Source organism: Catharus ustulatus, chromosome 14 (assembly GCF_009819885.2).
Source record: "Catharus ustulatus isolate bCatUst1 chromosome 14, bCatUst1.pri.v2, whole genome shotgun sequence".
NCBI classification, from domain to species: Eukaryota; Metazoa; Chordata; class Aves; order Passeriformes; family Turdidae; genus Catharus; species Catharus ustulatus.
Window position 1 is genome coordinate 12,517,734 of NC_046234.1, and position 25,813 is coordinate 12,543,546.

Here is a 25,813-nt window from a genome sequence, read left to right on the forward strand (position 1 = left end):
CCAGGTGTGCAAGCCCTGACCACTTGTTGACATCGTGAAGACCCTGAGGGACAGCAGGGTGCTTGTATGAGCAACCTTTTGCTGCAGAACAGTGGCTGTGTCTGAGCTGTAGCATGTCTGCAGGTTTAGTATTTTTGGGGTTCTCCTCCCTGCCGTGCTGACCCGCTGGGGAGCACACTGCAGCTGCATGGGGGCTGCTCCTGCCTGCCTGCCTGCCTGCAGGGTGAACAGAGCTCGTGTTCCCACTGGCTCTGGGGTTAGCAAACATTGCTCATCCCTTCTAAAGAACTGCTCTGAGTAGAGAAGTCCTGTGCAGGTGGAAAGGGAAACAGAAGGATCATGACTTCATTAAGGTCACGTGCAATAGGACACAGGGTTTCCTGGATCCCTCTGCAGAGCATTGTTCACTCTATGCATAATCTCTTAAAGGCTTTTCTTTTCTTAGCAGGATGGAGAGGGTGGAGAGGAGAGGGGTGAAAGGGTGGGGACCAGTCCCACAGGGACTGTGGGACAATCTTGCAGGCTGAGCTGGCAAGCTGCCAGCAGCTGCAGGGCCACACAGATTTACCCAAGATGGGCTCAAAGTTCATCAGTGCATTTTGAACAGGAAATCTGCTAGCTCGAGTTCACTTTCAGTGAGAGCTGCAGCGACACAGCTGTGCCTTCACCTCGCTCCCAAAGGGCGGTGGCCACAAGCTGCATCTGTTATCCCACAGGAATGCTTCTGGTTGAGAAAGACCTTGACCTCCAAAGTCCCACACCTCCAACAACCACGTCTCACTGTACTATGCAAATCTTAAACATCCACATAAGGTCCTGAGAGTTAAAGCTGTGGTATCTACCAGCTTTTGGGGTTACACAGCACTGCCTGTGGGTCACCCAGGAGTTCCATACCCTTGTGCTAATGCTGTGAGCTGATGATGTCTGTGCCTGATAGCAGAGTGTGTTTGGTATGAAATGGCCCTCCATGCGTGCACAAAGGTGCCAACTGGGAAGTGTCCAAGTCTTCTGGCTTTTGGGAGGTGTCCCTGCACACAGACACCTCTCTGAAACCCCTGCTTTCTAAGGGAGACACAGTGGGGTGGTGCTCTGGGTGCAGACAGGAAGGCAAGGACATGGACAAGACCAAGGACATTTTTGTGGTCAGACACAGCAGCTCTGTGCTGCCTTGGTGTCCTGCAGCCGCCGCTGCTCCTGCTGCGGGTGCACGGGGACAGCTCCATCAGACAGGCCAGGAACACGGGGACATTAATGAGTGCTGCTGCCAGAGAGGAAGCCTGGACTGCTGTGGGCTGCTTGGCACTGTGCAGCACTGAACTGGACAGCTGGCTTCTGCTGGCTGCGCTTGCAATTGTCGCTCCAAATCTGTCGAGTCCTGAGCGGGGAGAGAAGCTGATGGGAGCTGTTTCCCACCCTCAGGAAGAGAGAGACGTGCAGGATCTGGGAGGGAAGCTGTCACACCAAGCTCTCTGCATGTGACTTGCAGCCTTATAATCTCATTGGGACCTTGGGTCTCTTGTAATCATGACCCAAGCCAGGGACTGTCCAAAATTTTTGTTGGAACCTGACAGGAAAAGGTGTTGTACGTGACTGAATGCATCACTTTGTAAATATACTTAATTCATGTAAAGCCCCTTTATCAGCTAATAGCTGGCTGCTAATGTTGACACTCTTGTTTGATGTAAATAGAATAGTACATGTCTTGACCCTTAGTAAGGGGCATAGATAAGCTTTATCCTTTTTTTCCTTTATCTGAGGTGAGAAGGTAAATACAACAGAAAATAGCACTGAGTAATCTGTTATATTCCATGGATCTCTCCCTGCAGAGATAATGCAGGGTTGGAGCTCATCAGAACCAGGTCTTTGGCATAAAGCATGTCCCACAAGTCTGGCTGCAATGAGCAGTCTGTAGATTTGAAAAATGTGTGTGCTGGCTTCAGGTTTGCTGAATGTTACTGTAGTGACTAACTGGCAACTGCAGCAGACTTTATGCGGAAATATTTTCTGGAGGAGACCAGGAATTTAGCTGGACTCAAAACTAGTGGGAGAATTTTTTCCAGCTTGGATACCTCATCAAAATGAAGGGTGGAACTTCAATTTTAGAAAGCTGTTGAGCCTCAGAACTGTTCGTGTCTAAGCTCTGTATGAGCTTGATAGAGATTGATGTTGTACTCCTCGGTGGGAATAGGGGTGATGCAAATGACTGTTGGATGTTCTGTGTTCTCCAGAGCTCTTGTACTGAGCATTTGGGTGAGAGATGAAAGTTTTTATTAGGGAAAACAGCCCACAGTCCATCCCAGCCCTCTGCCCAGTTTCTGGGGAAATGTGCAGTAGAGGATCTTGAATCACAGCTGGCTGGCTCCAGTGGTCTGGAGAGGATGGGCAGTGGCAGAGTGAGCAGAGGGCTGGGAGGGCAATGCCTCTCATTCTTTTTCCCATTTTGGATTAAATCAATAAGGATGAACTTCAGCATGTCCTGTCACTGGAAGTAAGTGAATCAGGTGATCTCATTTGGTTGGGGAACAGTTAAAACAGCTGGTTTGCTCCTAGAAACTTTAAACAAAAATCAAAACACCACTTTTCTCAACACAATTCACACATGCTCAACTTAGTGGCTTCAGCAGAAGCAGCAATGTGAGAGTTCCCATGAACTCTGGCTAACCTCTGAGATTTATTGATAAATGAGGAAAATAAGGGACCAGCACTGAAATCTTTCCTTGCTAAAGCATTACTCCTCTCTCTTAGCAAGAAGCCCAGGGCTGGGTACAGGATGTTACTGCTTTAGGAGACGTTAAGGAAAACTGAGTCCAAACAGTTTAAAAGACCAATACTGAGAAATCTGTGATTTTGTTCTGAACTGTCAGCACAGTCATAGGCTGTGCCTTAATGCAGGAGCAGGATTGAGTTGTGCATCTTAGTTAACAAGGACCCATTTTTTGGGCAAAGGTGAATCACAACCCACAAAACAAAAAGATTTCCTGTTTCTTTTCCATAAATACTGATTTTCCAAACCTTTTTTTGGGGGGGGTTACTATTTACATTTATATTGATAAGTGAGAACAGCAGGTTTTGCATACAGTGGAAATAACTGGCAGCAACATAGCCAATATCTGTTAGACAGAGGGACAGTGTGACCAGGAGTTATGCTTCAAAACTAGGACTGGATGCCAAGCCTTTCCCTCTTCCTTATTCTGATGAATATTCAAGTGCAGTGTTAGCTTAGTCCTGAATGGTTATTTTTTCAATAAAGAAACAGGTTTCCATGCTTCATTAGAGTTATGAAAATCAGAGTTAGTTCTTGGTCCTTTGCAGAATCTGCAGCAGTCCAGGGGAGACTCCTGACCTGGTCCCCTGTGGGTGGTGTCCAGAGACATGGAACTTGTCTCCTGACCAACTCTGGGGTGAAGACAGGGTGCCTGTGCTCTCCCTGTATTGCCAAGACATTCCATGGGAATGGGAACATTTGCAGACAATGCTCCAAGAGAGGAGCTGTGGCTGTGCAGAGGAATCTTGCTGACCAGTGTTAGCAGGGATGGACCCTGGCCCAACAGCAGCATCCCCTGGGCTGGCACTGGTCACTGCCCCTCCACCCTCACCCAGCCCTGTGTGCCCTGGGGACAGTGTGCCCTATTTGTCTTCCTCCTGAGGTCTGTGCTGATATGTAAATCTATCATTTTACTTCATGAGAAAATGCTTCGCAATCCCAGGAGTGCTTCCGTGGAAAGAGGACACTTAAAAATATACAAAAAACTCAGCAGGATTTAGTTTTTTGTGAAAGAAAACATGACTGTGACATATTGCCTGAGAATGAGGAATCATTTTTCTTTGATGCAAAATTGCTTAGTCTTAGAAATAACATTTGTGTGCACTTTTGTGCAGATAGAACCTGGGTTTTAAAATTACATCAACCCAGCTTTTAATTTTGCGGGTGTAAATTGCACCTGCAAATAATTTTATCTGCAAACTGTGGCATTTCATACTCAATTTCCTGATTTCCAGTGGCTTCCTTAACTTGTGTCAGTTAATTATTTTGATATACAGCTTTGCAGGCACTACTATTTCAGGAATAAATTTGCAGTCTCAAAGATTCAAACCCATTTCTGAGCATCTGATGGAAGTGAGGAGCCAGGATGTGTAGCAAACCCACTCTGTATTCAAATCTTTTGATACTATCTTCCAGTGTGAGGTCAGTGCTGGTTATCATGGTGAAAGACTTCATCTGTGGTATCTGTTGAGTAACTTGACCTAACCAAAGCCAGAAACTGCAGCTGGCAGCAAGATTCATGGTTGTGTTTGTGATGCATGCTCTTGTGAATCACAATTTGCCAGTCTCAGTAGCCAGTTTGCTCTTTTAATACCTTTATTTCCTATTACCTCCCTTTACCTAGCTGTGTTTTCAAAGCCAAGCCTGTTACCTAGCCTGAAGTTACCAGCTGTCTGTTGTTTAAAAGTGACTATGGGTTGTGGGCCTTTCATAATAAACTGTGTACGTGTGTAGGCACTCACACACTCAAAGTCCTGGTAAATTCCTCCCCACCATCACAGAGATGACATTTTTAAATTCAAAGCTCTTGCATGCTTTTGGGGAAGTGGCTGAGATACTAGCTGAGTAGTAGCTGAGATATAGTTAACTCCACTGAAGTAGGAATTTTAAAAACTAAGCATTTTGAAGTAAAAAGCATTTAATTTTTTTTTAAATTTTTCTTTGTTTTAGGCAAAAACATATATGAAGCTTTAGTTTCTTGGTAGCCACATAGAGGTTGCCAGATTGATGTACGGGAACCCAGAGTTTGTCTTTACCCTGAGGTGTGCCAGGACATGTCAGGGGTCAGGGTGGTGACAGAGCCAACTGCCCCAAGGCTTCCCCAGCACCCCTCAGCCATGGATGGCAGAAGAGGAATGTGGCTCTTGTTCAGGCATTCTGAGACTCTGAGATTTCCTGGAACAGGAGGGAGGGCTGGCATCACCTGTTGAACAGAAACTAGATGGAGACCCGTAAGCTTGTGTCATGTTGTGCTGAGGTCTCCCAGCATTTCTGTTTCCTCTGTGCTAAAGGGAAATCCAGCCCTACAGAGGCAACTCTATTAAATTCAGGGCACAGTAAGGGTGTGGCTCTGGTAACACATCATCAAACTTCACCTTGGTGGTTTTGTGTCACTAGAAGGTTGCTTGGGACATAGAATCATAGAGTAGTTTGGGTTGGAAGGGATCTTCTAAAGGTCACCAAGACCAACCCCCTTGCAAGGAGCAAGGACACCTTCAACTGGAACATTGCCTCAAACTTCATTGAAAGCAATTAGTCAAATCTAGTTGTTAAAGGCCTAATTTGTTGATGTTTTCATAGCTTGCCTACATGTTTTACTTAGTGTCATCTGTATTTTTAACAGGGTCGCCATGTTAAGACCGGGCAGCTGGCAGCCATCAAAGTGATGAATGTTACCGAGGTGAGTGCAAAACCAAAAATAATAAGGTCATTGTTAAGCAGCAAGGAAAAATAAATAATCAGATCATGAGAAGGTGGGCAGCTCATGAAAGAAGATCCACTGGTATACATCATGGTTCCTGAGCACTGATTTGTGTTTTATAAAGTACTGAGGGCTGTTAACACAAACATATTTTTCAAGTGTGGCTGACCAATGATGACACAGTGATAAGGGAGTGCATTGCCATATAATTTGGTGTTCAATAATATCAAAGACGTGAAGTCCCTTCCTGATTATTTCTAGTTGATTATCTGCTTTCAGAGATAGCAATTAAAAGATTTCCTGTATCTCTGCACTGCCTCTGCTGTGCTTCATCACATCCTATCCCCTTGCATGCCAGCTGTTCCTTGGAGTGGTTGACAGCCAGCAAGCAGGAACACGTTAGAAATGCAAATGCAGTGCTTTTTTATTGTGATTTGACAGATGAGGGAAGGAGACAGTTTAATTGGCACTGTCCCTACTCACATTTATAAATGGGTGCTGAAACAGGGTGTTGAAAAAGTTGCTAAATATTGAGTTTTGTCTCTCCTTTTAATAGCACAGCCATAGTGAAGCAGCTTGCCTTCTTGAGCCCACATGAGCCTGAGCCCCAGGAGGGCTGGGGAGACTCCCTGCTTCTTCCTCTTGAGTTTCCTAGAAATCTGGTTTGGTGGGATGCACTCAGACTCAGACCAGCTCCCTGTTCTGTCACTCTGGCAGTGTGGATATGGAGAACAGAAATCCAACTCCTCTTGCAATATGATGGAAGAGTTATCATCTAAAATGAAAAAATAAAAAATCCCAGGTCAAATCCTCTGAGTCCTCTGGGCCAGGTCTGCCAGTGGTTCATCTACATGTGGTGTTTGGACAAGCACAAGCAAGCCTTGCCTGCATTTTCGTGTGTCTTTTCATTGTCCTGAAAGGCAGCAGACCAAGCTGGTGTCTGTGTTGGTCCTGCCACGCAGAGCAGGTCCAGGACAGTTCTCTCTGTTGATGGTGTGAGAATCCAGCCCTGAGCAAGTGGTCTGAACTTGGATGCTGCTGTGATGTACAAAGCACATCTAAGGGCTGGTTTGAGCATGGCTACTGTTTGTACAATAGGTGTGTGCTGCTGAATTGCCAGTTTTGTCCTGAGGAGGGTGCTTTTTTTAAAATCAGTGCTATATTAGATCAGTGGGATTTCTGCTTTTAGGCCTGTAGGAACATGTATCATCAGGTGCTTTGGCTTTAAAAAATGGCAGCCAGCAAACATGATGCTGCTGGATTTTGAAAGGGAGAGCAGATGTGGACTGGATGACAGTCATAGTGCTGAGGTCAGAGCACCTCCCTGCCTTGACAGGGGAGCTGACAGAGTAGATCCTGGCACAGGCTCAGAAGTTATGCAGATCTGCTTTCCTGCTTTGCTGGGCCAGTCAGCAGTGTGTGAGGACTGGTTAAAGGTGTAACTTGTGGTTGTCAAGTTAACACCAGTGACAGTCCCTTCCCTGATGAAACAATTGAAGAAAATACTGCAGGAAGGGAACCTTGGAAAGACTTCTTTGCCTATGCCATACATGACATAGTCTCCTTTGTGGGCAAGCAGCAAACTGTAGCATCCAGCAGTGCCTACTTACTTGGAAACAAAATTTAGAGGACAACTTTATGGTCCTGCTTCAGGAATCACCTTAGTACACTTGCAGGATTCTGAAAACAAAACAAAGCTATTTAGGTCTGATTTGCTGCAGGTGACAGAGCATCGTGCTGGGGAATCTGCACCATTGTTTGAAGGCAGTGATAGCAGATCATGCTGTTTTCACATTGAGACCCTTCATGGGAAGGTGAGGAGCATGTTAGTGCAGCTGCCCAAAGGGGTTTTCCCTTCCCCCACTAAACCCTGAACAATTCCAGCTCAGCTGTGCTCAAGTGTTCCTGCTTTCTGGCCTTGGCACAGGGTGAGTGCAGGGCTTTCTGCTCTTATTTCCATTTTCCTGATGCAGAGTTGGCTGTAATCCTGCTGCTGGGACACAGGCTGGCATGTCTGGATGCAGCCACTTCTGCTACTTCTGCCACTTTTGTTCACCAAAAGATTTTGATCAAATCGACAGGGTTTCTTTTTCCAGTAAGAAGTCATTTCATCAGACAAGCTCCAGCTGTGATTGTTCAGATCTGGGGCACTCCAAGGGCTCAGCAAATCTGCCCTTTTCTGTCATGAGCTGCAGCCCCAGGCCGGGTTCTTAAGAGCAGCAGCAGGATGCTGTGGTCATTGTGGGATCCTCTGGACATCTGTCAGGAAGTGCTGCTGTATTGAGCTGCACGGGGGGGTGGGGGCAGCCCTTTGAAATGGTTAAAGGGGAGCTGATGGCAACGTGTGCTCATGTGCCTCTCCAGGCAGACTCTGCTTCCTGTTTTTTGACGGAGCCAAACAAGCTGAGTGCTTGCAGAGTCTGGATTCTTGCTGCTTGTCTCGTCAGCTATGGGCGCAGGTGATCAAAGAGCTCTTCTCCAGCACATCATCCTCCATCTGTCTTTGCTTTCGCTCTTTCTAGAGAGCAAAATAATATTTAAATGTGAAACTTGTTGTTAGACCTGCCCCAGTACTAAGGGGTCTCTTGGTGCAGGATTTATCAGCTGATGATCTCGTTTCCATTTGTGGTCAGAGGAGTGTGTTTTCTAGTTCTAATACCACATCTTCAAAAACAGCCTTTGATCATGAACCTGTCATCTCTGTGCACGCAGCCATCTGTGCCCAGGGGCGCGTTGGTTTGTGAAAGCAATCAGCTTTTTGCACCTGCACATCTGCAAGCCTGTTTCCTTTCCTTGAGCAGCATTATTTATGAGCAGGTTTGTATACCCCTGAGACATGGGGCTGATGGTAATGCTGGCCAGAGGGGTGGTGGGAAGTGGAAATTCTGAGTGTGGGCATGCACTGATGAGCTGAGGGTGCTTTTGTCCCCAGTCACCGTGCTTGAAGGATGTACAGAGCACTGAGGCTTAGCAAGTCTGGGTCCAGTTCCTGGGCGAGCCTCAGACGTGACCCATGGGGCACAATCACTCACATTCACCCTTCTGCCTTGGTTTTTCTATAGCATGGAGTATTTTTTCCAAAACTCACTGAGGCACTGGCAGCCAGAGTGCATTTGTCTGTGAAATGCCCAGCTGCTGTCCTGTGCAGCCCTGTGCCTTGCAGACTGACCAGCAGCTGAGGCTCAGCCTGCTGCCTGCTCCAAGCAGTGTCTCCCTGAGGCACTGAGCTGTACTGGGCAGTGTTACTCAGCCCTATAGGAAACTGTAATGGTTTGAAAGCAAAACCAGTGAGAGACTCCAAGTCAGAAATACAATTTAATAGGAAAAAAAAGACAAAAATAAAATACATGCAACAGTACAAAAGAAAAGCCACTGACAGCCAGAATACAACCGGACCCCCTGCTAGTTAGGGTGGTGGTAGCAGCCCAGATGAAGTGGTTTTGTTGAAGTAGTGATCCTTTAGAAAGGTCTGGTAGCTCTCATCCTCTGGAATCCATGGAAAAAGGCTGCTTTGGTATTCCCAATCTCACTTATTATCTAGGTAGGAAATGTTTGGCTCCTTCCCCTGGCTGGAGCATCTCCTAATGGGATGATGGAATTTTATCAGTCATGCAGTGGCCCATTAACAGGAGATATCTCCCCGGAGAAGGGATTGTTATGGGAAAGATAAACACCACTGCCCTACCTGTCTCAGCAGATGGTGATAGAATACAGACTTTGGGGGACATCTTTACACTGTAACCTAGGACAGCCGGGATGGGCAAGGGAAGGAGAAACAGATGCAGGGAGGGAGCAGGTTCTGGCCTTCAGGGTAAATAAAGACGCAAGAGAAAGCAGGAGTTGCATCTTGCTGGTTCTAGGAAAGGAGCATTATCCATGTGCAGTTTCTCTTGCTCTTGCCAGTGGGTGTGGAAGAGCTGTGGGGTATCCCAGTTGTGTTCATGGATGGCCACATGCTCAGTTTTGTTTTAAAAATATGGAGGCCAGATTGCAGAGGATACTTGGATAATTGCTTTGCCAGCATGGTTCCAACATCCAGAGAATTAGTTGGGTAAAGGAAGAAGAGGTGAGGAAGAGGCAGCAGCTATGAGGAAGTGGCTGGGATCTGCCAGCTCCCCGAGGGAAACTTTGTGAAAGCTCCAGGCTGGTGCTGAGGGCACAGCAGGAGCTGGGCTCCATCAGGGCAAATCTCATGCTGATGGGCAGAGTTAAAAAATTCCAAACCTTCACATCAGTGAATATTTTAAGTAATTTGGAGGAGGCCTTTACCAAATATGAGAGTTGCCCCTCCACACATATGCAGGAGGAACAGCAGAGGAAGAAAGAAGTCCTCCCTGTTTGTTCCTTTTTCTGTCCTTCCCTAAAGATCCAGACGCTTGTGTGGACAACAGAACCCTTGTGGTCAGGTCCAGAATGACAGTGCCCATGTCCTTATTTGCTGCTCCTTATCTGCTTGTGTCCACCCTTTCACCTGCACTGTCTGGATTCCAAAGCGAGTAGAGCCTTGTATCCCTTCAGCACAAGCTCTCACCTCCCTTTGACTGAGCAGAGAATCCTACCCTGGAGGATTTCCTGCATGCTATCTGGAGTCTGCTCCCATTTCTCCTGGATACTCCAAGGCACTGGGCTCCTCTTTAGCCTCACTAATTCAGTCATACAACATCCACGGCTGTATCAAGCCAAGGATTAAGTTATTCCTTTCTCCTTAACTACAAGCAAAAGATAAATGAACTATTTTCTATAATGTGCATGGCTTGAGAGCCTGTGTTCAACAAAGATTCCTAGGAAACTTGAAATAGCTCGTTTAGCTTCTGCTAGAATTATTTTACATCTCCAAAGAATTAATACAGGCTTTGGTCTGTTAACGTGTCTCCTGGGTGTTGATGTTACTGGGGAAAACTTACTGGTCCCTTCTCTTGGGAATGATTTTTGTGTGGTCAGGTTTAATAAGACACATCATATGCATATTCCTGAGGGAACTTGGCTTTAGCCTGTCAGGCTTTAATGTGTTGCTCCAGGTAGAAAGGTCAGTGTGTCTGGCTTTGTAAGCAGTCCATTATGGTGGTTAAAGGAATGCTTCAATGGCAAAACTACTGGAAAATTGAGGAAAAGCACAGAAAAATGTCCTTTGGGGCTGAGTTGTTCTTGCTGCTTCTTCTTTTTTTATTTCTTGTCCCTTCAGCTAGTAAGTGCTGACTGGTGTGTTTTGCAGCAAGGTAAATTAATTGTCAGGTTTGTCGTTCTCCTTTTCACTGATACAAGGATTCCTTGCAGCACAACTCATTTTCTATTAAAGTGAGTGAGATGGCAAAACCTGGGTGTGTTTCACTGGGTGTTGTACACCATAGCAAACTGGCTCTGAGGGAGCCTTTCCAAATCAGGCAGTTTTCTCTGAAAAAGGGAATTTCTTTCTATCACAATTATTAAAACTTGTGTTTCCATTAGTTGTCTTACTGTGCACAATGTTGTAGGGGCAGAAGAGAACGTCTGCCCTGGTGAGACTGAAACAAAGACAGGCAAAACAGGCAGCTGGTGCCTGGAGGGTGATGTCTGAGGGTGTCTAGCCCCCAGCATGCCAGGGGCTTCATGGATGGCTTGGTGTCAGGAGGAGGAGAAAGCCCACAGTTCAGATAGGGCAGCCTAGCTGTAAGAAGGAGCAGATCCTAACCCTGGCTGATGCTGGAGTTTGATTTGTGGCAAGTCACCTCCTTCTTGGCTTTGGTTTGCTCCCAGCAGGACCCTCCACAGGACTGGAAGACAAATTGTCTGATGTGTGCACTCAGTGCTTTTCCAAGTATTTAAGTAATGGTGTGTTAGCAATAATTGTATTTTTGTTTGAATCTGGTTCGTTTCTCTGAGACTAAATTGCTGCATGTAGAAACCATAAATGGTCCTGTCTAAGCTCCCTGAGGAGACAATATGCAATTTTTATGCCCAAGTGGGGAAATTTTTGATTCTTTATGTCAAACCCTAGCAATTCATTGGTTTAGAGATCAGGGTGATTCAGATGTCAATTTAAGAGCCATCTATCAGCAGCAGTCTCATAATCCAGGGTAACTCTGGTCCCAGCCTCCTGCTCAAAGCAGCATCAGCCATGGGATCAAGCCATGGGGGTTCCAGCTGGGTGTTGAAACCTCCAAAGACAGAGGTTGCTTTGCAGCCCTGGGGCTCAGTGATCTCTGGTGACCTAAGGAGCCTCCTGCTCTCTTTTGTTACAGAATGAAGAGGAGGAAATCAAGCTGGAGATAAATATGCTGAAGAAGTACTCCCATCACCGGAATATTGCTACATATTATGGGGCTTTTGTAAAGAAAAGTCCTGCAGGCCAAGATGATCAGCTCTGGGTAAGTGTTTAGTGTCGTTTCTGCTCATCAGATTTACAGCTCCTTCTTTAGAGCTCCAGTGTGCTTGGCTTGGACTCTGTCTCAGTGCAGCTCTGGAGTCATTGTTCTGAAGAATAACATATAAAAGAGAAAAATTACTTCTCCCTAGACATCTTCCATCCCTGTGATTTCCTTTGAGGATGGGCATAAAGTATGTTGTGATTCTTGTGACTTGTGCTGTCATTCTGATTTGTTGCTTGAACCCTTTTTTTCCCCAAATTAAATTCTTCTCTATTTTTTTTACTGAAGTAAGCTTGTCCTTTTTGCCTTCTCTCGTTCTTGTTGCTTTCTTCGCCTTTTTCCAGATGGAAAATAAAAAAAAAGAAGCAGAGGAGTTGGCAATAAAGAAAAAAAGAATAAGGAATTCTCCAATTTTTTGGCTGCAAGATGTTTGAAGCTCTGCAGCAAAATAAGAAATTTCAAATTTTAAAAATATTCCCATATTTTTCAGTGCTGTTAGCTCTTGCTTTTCCAATTTTGTATATACGAAAAAAAAAGTCCCAACAAAACTGCCTAAAACCTGCAACAGGAGAGGAGCACTAGTGAGGTTTTTCATTTATTTAGCAATGTGTGTGATTGAGGAAATGAGATTTTAAGTCACTTGGCATCCGAGAAGGCTGCACGTAGTGTGCCATGGCTGGGTGGTGGTGAGAGTGGGTGTTTGCAGGTGTTGTCTGTGCTGGCCCCTGGCAGAGCTGTGCTCAAGGTGCCTGTGTGTGTTTGTCCCTGCAGCTGGTGATGGAGTACTGCGGGGCAGGCTCTGTCACCGACTTGGTAAAGAAGACAAAAGGGAACTGTTTCAAGGAAGACTGGATTGCTTACATCTGCAGAGAGGTTCTCAGGGTGAGTCCTGCCAGCAGAGCTTCGCTGCTCATTTGCAACAAAAAGGCCTTTCCAAGCCTTTGGTTGCTAAAATAGGTCACTAATGAGCATTATTGTTTAAAGGTTGTGATCCATGGGGCTCGTGGGCTGTGGGCCTTGAGCTCAGAAGAGCCCTGAGAGCCAGCAGGATGGCTGCTTGACATCCCATATTGTTGTAGTTAATCCCATTTTCTGTATGAAGAACAGAAAATTCCTCTTTCCTATGGCAAATAGCCATCTTCTGAAACTCCAGACACTGGGCACCTAGAAAAGAAAATAAATTTTCTGTTTTCAGTATGTCTGCCCTCCACATCAGGAGACCTTTCTGCTCAGTGCTTCAGCTGTTCATGCTTGTAAGATCATTCTGTCCATAATTCCTTTACCCACACACGCTCAGGGACTCTTTTCCACACCATTAGAGGCAATGTTGACTAAACAGCATTCCAAAATCTTAAAGGTGGTCCTGCTGGGACAGTATTCCCCAAGACAGATCTTGGGGCTATATTTCATTCTATGCAGGCCCGGGGCTGCTTTCTTTTTTTTTTTTTTTTTTTTGGAAAGTACAGAGGATAAAACAAATCCCAAGTGTAGTCTAGTGAACTAGCCTGGAAAAAAAATATGATGTTGGAGCCAGTCATTCTAAATTCAAAACCCATTACAGAGTCACTGATCTGTCTTCCCTATAATAGAGTTTTACATCTTTTCTAAATAATGGTAAGATAAATGCGTATTCTGGGAGTTGGAATTTAGATGGCATGCTGAAGTAATGCTTGAGTAGGGGTAAAACTGTGTTTCTGGGGTATGGAGCCGAGAAATATGCTCAGCAGAGAATATTGGCTTTCTTACAGGGATTTGGAACTAGCCTGCAGATTATGATCATTATATCTGGAAAGTGTGGGGAGTTCTGCAAAAGAAAAAAACCTTAATGGTGTGGTCAGGTTGTTCCTCATTGGTGTGGCTGTAATGTCTCTGTTGAAGCAATTGGTGTTAAAACATTTGGTTTATGTTCATGCAACTGAAAACAGTAACAGCATATTGGTGAAAGCAAGGATTGGATTTAATTATGCTTGTTTCAAGACAAAATGGCCCAGTTGCACATGGATTGACAGTGTTTCCTTCTGGAAAATTTACAAGCTGGATGGAAGCTCTGTTTGAAGCCATTAGTGTTAGAGAGACCAAATGTTGTGAGTGAAGCATCCCTGGATTACTATAATGGATTATTTCAGTGTGTTCCTTTATGTCTATGCTAGTTCAACCATGGGCAATTTTGAAATGCAGGAGGAGACAGCAAATATTAGCTGATTGAAAACAATATTTGCTGCATTCAAAAAGAGGTCTGACATGGTATTTTTAACTTTCTCTAGTCCATTTACCACTGAATTTCTCATCTTGTTGAATGCAAAATTTAGGCCACTACAACCAGCCAGCTGCTGTCTCTGGTCCTCACAGAGAGCATTCTGCTTTGGTCTTTAGTTTGCTTTTAGCATAGAGTGTAAGGAGCATCTCTTGATTCTGGGACAGAAGTTTAAAATATTGCACCTCGTTTTCTTCACACTTGACTCAAGAGATGCTCCACCACTGTCAGGCCTGGGGTGAAGAAAACAATCAAATTTATGGCTGCTGTCCTCTCTCCTCCCTGAAAATATTGCTAGTAACATCTAAAGGACTTTCCTTATGACTAAAGACTGAAAAGGGTGAAAATTTAAAAAGGCAACAGTACCATACTCAGGGTAATGTTAGGAAGAAGGAATAAGGCAAATCTGATTTTCTTGTAGGGATTGGCACATCTTCATGCTCACCATGTCATCCATCGAGATATTAAAGGACAGAATGTTCTTCTCACAGAAAATGCAGAAGTCAAATTGGGTAAGTTTCCTTGAATGTGTGCTAGAAACCTGTTTGCTAGAATTTAAGATTTTCATCTTGACTCAGAAGGAACTTTCAGTAACCTAAGTGCAGCGTGTGTGCCAAGTGTCATTAATGCTTGTGCTTACAAGGTGTCTGTAATGTGGAAAGAGTTAAAATTGCAAAATATCCTGCAAGGCTGTCCCTCACAGTCTGAGGGCAATACAGGAGTCACTCACAGAACCAGCACAGTAAGTCACAGCACCATCAGGCTTTCACAGAACATCATGGGATGCAAAAAACTTCCAAAGTAAAAAAGTTGTGGGAACAAGTTTTGCTAACCCGTTTCTCTAAAGGAAGTGGTCTCAGAGATTTGCGTAAATCTGACATAGGTGGAATTACTCATGTGTAAGGGCTGCCACTGAATAACAGTCATGTCTCAGAAAAGTTGGAGGATTTACTCATTTCCTTTTATTACTGTGACATGTCAGTGTTGACATCTTGTGACTTCGTAGAACTAAACTCAAGTACGTTATCTCTCTCGAGGAGGGCATGTCTTCATGTTTTGGAAAGACATCACAGGGAAGGGTTTTAAAGAAGTCTCAAGAGGAGCACTTCTCGTTTGTGATGATCTTTACAGTCCCTCTCTTTCAACTGAAAAAAGTCACTGTAGCATTGGAAAACAAGGAATAATAAACATGGCTTGTGGATGTGGGGTAGGATGTTTGGCTGGAGCAAGTAAAAATAAGCACTTTTAATCTCATTATGGTTTAACCTTGTGGCAAAAACCTAGCTTCACTGAAGTCAGTGGGAGTTTTGCTGTCAGATTAAATGCAGGCAGAATTTTGCTTGTAGTATCTAAATCATATGTACTAATTGTCAGCTGTTCCCTCTCAAAACAGGTAAGATGGGGATGTTGTGTGTTTTTATAGTCATGTGTGGTTACCACTTCCACCATTCTTCACATGGTTGAAAGAACAGCTAAACCTCTCTGACTGGGTGTAGATGAAACAGATTTACCAAATATAATGATATTTAAAAAGAAGAAAAAAAAGTTGTTTGCAGAGAGGTTTAGCTCATGTGTCTTAAGGCAAAGAAGTTAGAAAGCCAAGAGTTCTCAATTCAGTTCTATTCCACCCCAGTGTGAGAGTGTGCACTTCCTGTCAGAAGCACAGAATGATAAAGGTCAGGTCCACCTTCTTCTTAGAGAAGTTTTGCTAAGCAGGCATATGAAATTATAGCACTACAAATGATTTTGGCTTGCAGATAATCTGCAGTGAGGCAACATCAATGAGAAAATGTGCTCCTTGATGGTAACCACAGGGCTGTCTCTTTTCAGTCCTTCTCTTTCTCCCTCCCTTTGTCTCTGTGAGTGCCACTCCAGTGCTGTCCCAGTGGATCCAATTAGTGTATCTTGGGGTTTTGTTCAAAGAAAAATACAATCACATAATTATGGGTTGTATAGACCCTTTTCATATTTGAACAAAACGATTTTGCTGTACAGTCCTTAGGAAAGTTTCACCCTTTTCAGCACAAAGAGAACCACACAATTCACTCATTATAATGATCTAAGATGGGAATAAAGTAGTAGATTCTCCAGTTTCTTCTAAGATAGTGTATGAAAATGGGGAAGGATTTATTCCAGACACCTCAAAATGAAGTGGTATGGTGGTTCTTTCCAGATTTCATGAGTGACTATATTAGACACATCCAAACTTGCCTCATCTGTAGATTCTATTTTTTCTTTCAGTCTAGTTGATGACCTTGAGTCCTACTCAATGTAGCATTTAATTTAGGCATAAATTATTCCACAGTGTCTTGGTAGAGAAATTCCTCTTGCTGTAACCCACTAGGCAGATTTAGCATGGTGTTTATTTAATTCTTCTGGCAAAAAGAAGGGGAAAAAAGAGGCAGTTAAATTTCAATGTACTAGAGGAACTCATATTTCGTATATATTGTAGCTCAAAGGTTTGATGTTCTAAGCAGTAGGAAAGTGATCAACCACACACTCTACCATATGGATACAACTTTTTTGGTAATTTCTCTACCTCTTCTTGGTTTTTCAGTGGATTTTGGTGTAAGTGCTCAGCTGGACAGGACTATAGGGAGAAGAAACACATTTATTGGCACCCCATACTGGATGGCACCCGAGGTCATTGCTTGTGAGGAGAACCCAGACTCCACATATGATTACAGAGTAAGTAACAAACACTCCACAAGGTAAGAAAATGTTATTGCTGAAATCCTGCTCATTTGAAAGTTCAAACTTCCTGCCTTTTAAACCACAATAGTACTAGAACTGTACAAACAGAAGTATTTGTAATATGTGGGTGGAAGCTCTTTTTAAGATTGAAGTTTCACTGTGAGTATTTTTCTGAATTTTTAATACATGAAATACACTTTCATGAACTTCCCTGCAATAAAAAATAGTACTAAGAAGGTTGCAGGTCTGGATAGAAAAGAAAGGAAGAGAGGAGTTCCAATGAAATGCTTGAAGTAGTGTAATATTAATATGGCAAGTTACTGCACACTGTGGTAGAACTGTTTTGCTCTGTACTCAGCTGTGAATCCTGAGTTAATTGGCAGTAATTAGCATCCCTTTGCTCATTCATAAGCATATGACTGCAAGTGGTTTCCCATCCCAGAATGATTTCTGGCCAGTGGCAGGGTGAGAAGGCACAGAATTTCCTGTATTTCAGTTTGTGAGCATTGCCTCTTGTCCTTACCATGCAGCATGTTCTCCAGGGATGGCTTTTTGAGCAGGTGTCTTCTGAGTGACCCTGCAGTCACTCTTTTAGTTCAAGTGCTCTCTCCACTGCCACTTTGTACTTCTCCTTCCAGTTGTGGCTTCAGAAATATTTTGGGAAGAACCTGTTATTGCTTCCATTTCCTCGTGGTTCAGAGCTGTGATTCTCCCTTGCTGAGACCTTCTGTGCTGCCCTGGCCCAGTGAAGTCATGTTGTGTGTGTCAGTCATGACTAAAGAATTTTATATTTTTTTCCATATCATACCAATCTTCCACTGAAACCTCAAGAAGTTAATATCTTGTCTTCACTCCCTGTCCCTGGTTGATTTCCTTCTCCAAATGTGTACTTACCAGATATAATCTTTAAGAATGTGCACCCCTAATTCTTGAGCTTTCTTTGCATCCAGTAATAATTCTGGTTTGTCTGCTTCCAAATAAATACTGCAGATGGTAGTTAAAAAAAAAATAAAGAGAAATTTAAAAAAATCAAAACAAACAAACAAAAAACACTGATCAGCAGAGGGTTTTGGAAGCACTTTTGCAAACAGTGCTGTGACTCAGAAAGGTGGCACAGAGCTGGTGTTTCCCATAGACTTACACCTGATAGGATGGGCTAAGCAGCAGGAACCTACTTGTAACTTCTCACTCTTCAGAAAAAACAGAACAAACAAACAAGTCAAAACGAGTACAAATATATCCACATAAATATGTTTGTATACACACTGAGCTCTACAAACACTGCTGTCATCCTCCCTTACACCTGTCTGCCTCTCATGCTTTGGAACTCCAAACCAAAATTCCTTGCAGCCTGGATGTTTCTCTCCCTGTCCTCAAAACCTGCAGTACTCCCCGTGAAGACTTAATTTTCAGTCTTATTTAGTAACAAGTCAGGATCCTGGATCTATGAAATCCCCACCAGTTTTGTTGCTGAATCCCTACACACACTGGGATGTGAACTGGCTTGTGTGAAGAGTTCAGAGCAGCTGGACTGAGAGGACTTTGTTGATAAAATTAGATTTAGAGTGCTGGGCTGGGTATGAGCTGCTATTCATGGTTTATTCCTTCTAACATTTGAAGGTTTTCTATTATTCTGGTTTTTTTAAAGGTTAGTTGATTAGTTGTAGAGAAGCTGCAAGTTGGTTTGGCCACATGCCTCTCATTTGGCTACATTTAGATGCAAAAAATACTGAAATAATGCACATGATTAATCAAGTGGAAATGTGTGAAGTTTTTACAGTCACTGATGGTGGTTGCAATTTACCTTCCATGATCAAAACCTGGCCCTTGGCATCCAGATCAGCTGATTGAGAGAACTCCACTCTGTCACTGAGCTGAACATACATTGTGGCATAAATCTGACTGTGATGTACTCTTCTCTCATGTGCCCAAAAATGTGTGACTGGAGACTTTGTACAGAAAAAGTCAGACCCCAAGGCCTGACAATCATTCCTGTTCCATCAGTGTAGACACTCAGCAATGACTGCTCTGATATAAGCATTAAGACCAAGAATTATTTTTGGCCAGAAGGAGAAGGGTGAGGCACTGCTGTGTCTTACTGTCTCATGAAAACAGATTTAAGACACATATTTAAACAGTGCCTGCTATATTCTGTCTGGCTCTGGTGTTTTGAATGCAGAAGGTCTGCATTTTGGAGCTGGCTGCTTAAATGATGGATCAGCTGTTCAGAGTTGCATGGGAAATGGGAAGCTTCTGGCTATTAGCACGTTTCCTAAAAGCTCAGTAGGGAGTGGGAGGGAGCAGAATATTTGCCACTCCAAGTAAAGCAACATGATCCAGGAGATATCTAGGGAAACTGTAAAAAAAACCCCAAAACTAAGAAGAAAACAAACAAATGAAACAAGCAAGCTTGAATGCTGCAAGCTGCAATGTGCATTGTTTCTTCTCCTGCAGAGTGACCTGTGGTCTCTGGGAATCACTGCTATTGAAATGGCTGAAGGAGCTCCTCGTAAGTGATTTGGTATCAAGGTGGGGGTGATGCTTGGCTAATGCACTGATGCACAGAATTCTAGCTCTGCCTGTATCTTTAAAAACACTCTATGACTTTATCTCATTGGGACTCTATGGTGTTCTTCTTCCTTTTAGGCTCTTTCAGTCTATGTTTTGATTCCTTGCATCTATCTACTGGGAAAACAAAACTTCTTTTCTTAAAGTTCTTGTTAGCATCAGTTTGTTGATTGCTGCTTGTGGATACAGCTAAGCAGAAGTGTTAGCAGAAAATATTAGCTGGAGTGGCTTTGGGCTTAGGTCACTAAAAAATTATGGCGGTGGAAGAAGGTAGGCCTAAAGGTTGTATTTTTTGCTCAGAAACAGTCTTGTTTCTCACAGATTTTGCGACTAACATGATATTTACAGTAATTTCATGATTATAAGCTGCACCATTTTGACTAAAATTTTGGTCCAAACCCGGAAGTGCGGCTTATAATCAGGTGCGGCTTATAATCGTGAACTTACTGTACTCACGTACTTGGTTTTGATCCCTGACCACACTCTCAGCCTCACAGCAGAGTGCCACAGTTTTACAGCCTGGTGCCCTCAGAGCCCCTTGCAGGTCAGGCAGAGCTCTGTGGGTGCCAAGTCCTCGTGCATTTTTGTTTGCATGGGGCTGGTGGCTTTGCCCCAGCTCCTGCAGAGCAGATGGGATGAGCAGGGTGTCCGGTCACTGCTGAGAGCAGGGGAGGTGAAATCCATCTTACTCTGGCCTGAGCCTGACAGCACGTAGGCTGTTTTTAAACAACCCACTTGGCTGTCCTCCCATCAGGCTTGGTTTTTAGCAGGAGCCAGCTGGAGTTCAGGAGCCTTTCCAGACCCTGTGCTTTAGCCTGACTGAAGCTTAGTCCCAAGACATGAGTCCATGGGGATTTTTCTTTGGGAGAGACTTTGTAATTTTGCACGCCAGCTCCTCGTGTATTTGATGTTTTCCCTAGTTTTGACAGGGGAATGCTGTGGATTATATTCTGTTGCCTGTTGTTTTGTTTACTGTAGTACAACAGTGTCTGGGACCCAGAGTTAGAAACCAGACTTCTGCCCCTCATTTCCACTGTACCATGTACTATTGAACATACCAAGGAAAAAGTCAAAGCCAGAACCAAATGCGAGAAACTGTGGCAGGTGGAGGCAGACAGAGAAATTAATAGAAGGTAGGGAAAGCTTTACCAGAGCATAGTATTCTCACTTCTACTGGTTCTATAATGCTTTAAGTCCATGTATTTAAAGAGCATCACTGCTGACCACCTAAATATTATAAGATATCAGCCTCCATGTAGTTCCTATCAGTTGACATTCAGTAGTTGTGTTTGCTGAAGGAAGACCTTTCACTCTCAACATTTCTCCCTGCCAGATAGAACACACTCAAAATTCCATACAAAGTGCCTGGGATAGATGAGATGTGATGGTATTTGCTTTCTGCTGAGTTCCTCATAGCTTCAGCTTTCCACAACAGCAGCCCTAAAGAGAAGCACTGCGGGCTGGAGAGAAGGTAGCTTCAGAATGCAGGAGTGGAACCTGTGGCAGATTTCCCCATAATGGTGCTGCCATTCCCAGAGCACAGGATGGGTGAAATGTGTGCTCAGTCATTCTGCTCTGTGCCACAGTGCAGGTCATGAGCTCTGTGCTCTGTATCAGCTTTTCTTCATCCTGGGTTTTCTCATATGCCGTGGACAATGTGGCAAAGAATTTGGTTAAAATGGAGCTTATAATTTATCTGAAACCAGAAGCCAGACATAATAACTAGATAAATATTTCAATCTCAGCTTTAACTTCTGTTTATGTGCAAACACACTTTTGTGTATGGGAGAGGTGAGCTTTTTGTGTCTTTCCAAAGCTATATATATATAGAAAATATGAAGAAAGTTGTTCTTGTTCTTGCCTTGCAGCTCTTCTTTTGAATCTCTTTTAGCTGGAAATCTCTATGTACTCAGACACTTGATTTCTTGGCTGTAGTGTGAATTTGGTTGGCTCCTGGCGGGGTTCTGGGGCAGGTGCTGTGATGTTGGAAGTGGAGGTGTTTGGAAGGGAAATGAGGTCACAGGGGGTACATGCATCCTTCCATAATTTGTGGTTTCCTTTGCAGCCCTGTGTGACATGCATCCCATGAGAGCACTCTTCCTCATCCCCAGGAACCCACCCCCAAAGCTGAAATCCAGAAAATGGTAAAGAGATGTGTAAAAATACCTGTATTTTTGCTACACTGGGCTTAGGAGAGCTTTTAGCCCTCTTGTCCAGAGACAATGATTTTGTTAAATGATGTAGTTATCCAGGAGGAGATTCCTAAGGTGTTTCTAAGAGCTGGGTTGAGCCAGAGGGAAGATACAGTTTACCTTTGGGAAGCAAGACTATTCTTTTGAACTCTACCAAAACTGTGGCAGTTTCATTTTGGTGTCTGGCCAAAAATGCAGGATAAGCAAGGAAGGCTCAGATGTGCTGTTTGGGGTCAGGGCTTTATCAGAAGATTGCTTGGACATTGTGGGGCTAATGGCAGTCACCTGCCCTACAGAGAATTACTTTTTGTTTTAAATTTAGTGTATAAAGAAAATCTTTACCTTATCAAAAGGTCAAGGGCATTTTTGAAAGGTTTGTGTTGACTAGATTGTGATTTTGTTGATCAGGACGTAAATTCAAGGTAACAACTCCTCTGAGAGGGTGGTGGAGTTCACCTTCAGCACTGTGCTGGTATCAGGAGTCTCACTGGTGTCAGAACTCAAACTGTGTCTCTCAGTCCCAGGGTAGAAGGAAACCTTGCAGAGTTTGTGCTTTCCACCACTTAGGGGTAGTTCTTGGTCCACAAGCTGAAAAGGATTATTGGTCTTTCTCCACTGTTGTGTCTTTTTTAGGTCAAAGAAGTTCCTAAATTTTGTTGAAAGCTGCCTTGTAAAGCATTATTTGCATCGTCCATCCACGGAGACCCTGCTGAAGCATTCCTTCATCCGGGACATGCAGAACGAGCGGCAAGTGCGCATCATGCTCAAGGATCACCTGGACAGGACAAGGAAGAAAAAAGGAGAAAAGGGTAACATGGCAAAACCAAAACAAAGGACACTTCAGAGAGCAGGACACTTCAGATTTTGGCAGCAGAGCATGGGGCAGATGCAGCTGGAACACTAGAACCAGAAATCTGAGAAAGCATTGTCCTTGATAGCGGGGCTGTTTTGAAGATTTCTTTGTGGCAGCCTGGGTCCATAATGGTGTTTTAGTGCTAAAGTCATTGGAACCTTGAGTTTCTGAGAGCAGGGATGCTAGCAGGGAGCAAGGATTCCAAGTAAAGGCTGGGTCTCTGCTTTCTTGAGCAGTGTTTCCTGACCTCTCAGTTCATATTTCTGTCCCAGATCCGATTGATTTACTGTTGGATCTCTATATAATTTTGTACTGTGAGTTCTTTGGGGGCAGCAGGACTCTAAGTGTTTTGCAGTGGAGTGCACAAAAGAGACCTGGAGAAGACCTCCAAGCTCCAGTGAAATACAGATGTTGTAACAAATCACTTCCTTCACAGTGTGTATGAAGAAAGAGAGAGTTTAGATTTGTTCCAAATGCCAGCCTTACCCTTCAGAGGAAAAGCTGGAAGAAGCAGTGCAGGAATGGAGCTGGTACTTGTGAAAATGACTGTCCATGGCAGACTAAGGACTGTGCAAAGGGGACAGAGACACATGGCCTGTTGGTCAATGACCCTGTCCTCTCTCCCCTTTTCCCCTTCAGTGTGTTTTACACTGTCAGGAGCACTGTGGGGATCAGGGACTGTGAGAGTAAACTTGGAAAGCACTAAGGTGTTGCAAGGTGTCTTAAAAATGCTCTGGTTTGACAACAGGAGTATTTGCACCTAAAATGAAATTGCTGTTGCAAAGTAGATTTACTGACTCCAGTAGTAATTGCAAATTCTGTTGCCTCTTTCAGCACACTGAAATGGAAAGATTAGAGTTAGAATTTCTCACAAATGCCCTTGAGATGGGTGGAGGAGTGCAAAGATAACAGTCACTTCTTCATAAATAGTTATATTTTGACCTGAAAATGCTATTTTTAATCAAAACTCCCCTGAAAAGGAGAATAGTGGGGAATTGCCAGACTACACACTTCAAAATAGTAACTTCAAAAAAAATGAAGTCCCAATTTAGCATGTGATACAGCCAACAATGCAGGGTAGGACCAGTTTGAAATTATCTTGTAAAAACTACCTTTGTGTCAGTCTTGAAGAGAACTTTAAAACTATGAGTCAGTTTTTGAAAATTTGTGCTGAAACTAGTATAAGATGTTGTTTTCTTTTTTGCTGACTTAATTATTCCTTTGATACAAAAGGAAACCTGGAATTGATGGTGGCCTCAGCAGAGCCATGACACAGGTATAGAGCAGCAGAGCAGGGCAGTGCAAGTTTTTATGTCCTATCTAAATGTCTTTTTGAAGAACCCCTCTGCTGGTGGTGCTGTGGGTGTTGGGTTTCTCTGTGGGTTTAGCCTAATTTGTTTCAGATTATGGAAGTAGGTTAGTTTTGCAAAAGCAATACAGTCAGTCACGGGAAAAAGGTGGGTGTGTGTAAAGGGGCTGCCCTGAATCATTATCTGAACTAGATTTTGAATTATGTACATGGATATTTTGCCTCCTCTCAACCTCCTAGTACATGTCACTTTTAAATTCCAATTCCTCCTTAGCCTGTAGTTCAGGCTGAATGCTCAGAAACAAAGTTCAAGATCATGTCTTAAATAACAGCATCCTCCTCTGGTGTTTGTTTATTCTCTTCTTTAGAAGAAACCGACTATGATTACAGTGGAAGTGAGGAGGAAGATGATGAGCTGAATGAAGATGAAGGAGAACCAAGGTTAATTTTATTACTGAAATAGAAAATTTGACTGCCCAAGCTATTCTCATTGAAGGCAGCTCTCCTCAGTCAGAATACCTTTCTTAACTTGTCCTGAATCCCTAATCTCCTGGGTCCCCTTTGGTAGCTTTAACTGTTTTGTGGCTGTCAAACATAACTGCTGAGTATAAAATGCCTGTAATAAGCTGCTGCTTTAGTTTCCTTGCAGTAGGGGGGAAGGTCTCAAATGAAGGACCCAGTAATCACCTTCAGACTGGTTTGTAGCACACCAAGTGTGGCTGTAGAGTCAGCTGCTGGAGATATATCATGATTTGCTAATACAGAGCAACAAGCATTCCCAAAGCACCTCGTATTCTCTCTTTAATACTATGTTTTGTCATGTAGAAACCTCCTCTTTGTTTCAGCTCCATAGTTAATCTCCCGGGGGAGTCAACTCTCCGCCGCGAATTTCTGAGGCTGCAGCAGGAGAACAAAAACCGTTCTGACCCTCAGTGGCAGCAGCAGCAGCTGAAGGACCAGGAGAAGTACAAGAAGCAGCTGCTGGCAGAGCGGCAGAAGCGCATCGAGCAGCAGAAGGAGCAGAGGAGGAGGCTGGAGGATGTAGGGGGCTGGCTTGTATTGTTATTCCATGTCTCATCACAAATGTGCCTGTAGGGACCAGGCTTTGCAAGACAAGAGGGCTGTGTTAAATTGTCAGCTCAACCTGGATCGTATCTTGCAACCTGGGAGAGCTGTGTCACTTTTGAACACAATGGTTTTAGATGGGCTCTGTCCTTTTCCTGCTGGTAGCCTGCCCTGAGCTCTGTGAGCAGAAGAGGAAGGGCATTATGCTTGAGTATGTTTGGTGGTGGTAGCCCTGGCAAACGGGGTGAGAGATCCCCATTTCTTACTCATGTGCCTTTCCCAGTTTGCAGCCTGTTGGTCTGTCCAGAGTCTTGGCCCTGCCTTTCTTTAAGACATTAAAAGCTGGTTGCCTTTTCAGCTGCCTGACACACTGTTGTCTTAGAGGCAGAGCTCAATCATAAAATCACAGAACCATAAGGTTGGAACTGACCTCTAGGATCCAGTCCAGCCATTAACCCAGCTCTGACATGTCCTCCACTGTATCTTGGTCCTAAGTGCCACATCCACATACTTTCATTAACACCTGGAGAGGTGGTTCCATTGTTTTCCTGGGCAGCCTGTTCCAGTGCTTGACCAGCCTTTCAGTAAACAGATTTTTCCTAATAAACCTCCCATGGTACAACTTGTTTGTTACCTGGGAGAAGAGCCTGACCCCCACCTGGCTACCACCACCTTCCAGGGAGTTGTGCAGACCAATAAGGTCCCCCCTGAGCCTCCTTTTCTCCAGGCTGAACACCCTCAGCTCCCTCATCAACCTGTGCTCCAGGCTCCTTCACAGCTCTGTTGCCCCTCTCTGGACACACTCCAGCCCCTCAATGCCTTTCTTGTAGTGGCACAACACAAAAACCACCACCACGTCTCAAGCACCTGGCAAAACTCGAGCGTTGTGTGAGTGCTTCAGAGCTGACATTTGTGAAGCACAGTGCTGCTCCAGCAAAATGAGAGCTCTCTGGGAAAAAAACCCTTCCTTCTTGAAATGTTGAGAAAACATTTGTCATTAGTTAGTCACCAGCTGTCAGGGAGATCTCTCAAAAGTGGCAGATCTGCCCTGGGCTGCCAAAAGGGCAGA

At 44.1% G+C, this 25,813-nt stretch overlaps 1 protein-coding gene across 4 annotated transcripts in view; it reads left to right on the top strand.

Annotated features, from left to right (window-relative positions):
- The window catches only part of LOC117002834 (mitogen-activated protein kinase kinase kinase kinase 4-like), a 90,275-nt gene that overhangs the window by 24,042 nt on the left and 40,420 nt on the right, over positions 1–25,813 (top strand). For all 4 annotated transcript variants that reach the window (XM_033072311.1, XM_033072312.1, XM_033072313.1 and 1 more), the window contains exons 3-12: positions 5,388–5,444; positions 11,684–11,809; positions 12,581–12,691; positions 14,485–14,575; positions 16,621–16,751; positions 19,212–19,266; positions 21,391–21,469; positions 22,151–22,326; positions 24,048–24,120; positions 24,525–24,720. In XM_033072311.1, the coding sequence (XP_032928202.1) occupies positions 5,388–5,444; positions 11,684–11,809; positions 12,581–12,691; positions 14,485–14,575; positions 16,621–16,751; positions 19,212–19,266; positions 21,391–21,469; positions 22,151–22,326; positions 24,048–24,120; positions 24,525–24,720 (1,095 nt within the window). The remainder of the gene's footprint in view (positions 1–5,387; positions 5,445–11,683; positions 11,810–12,580; positions 12,692–14,484; positions 14,576–16,620; positions 16,752–19,211; positions 19,267–21,390; positions 21,470–22,150; positions 22,327–24,047; positions 24,121–24,524; positions 24,721–25,813) is intronic.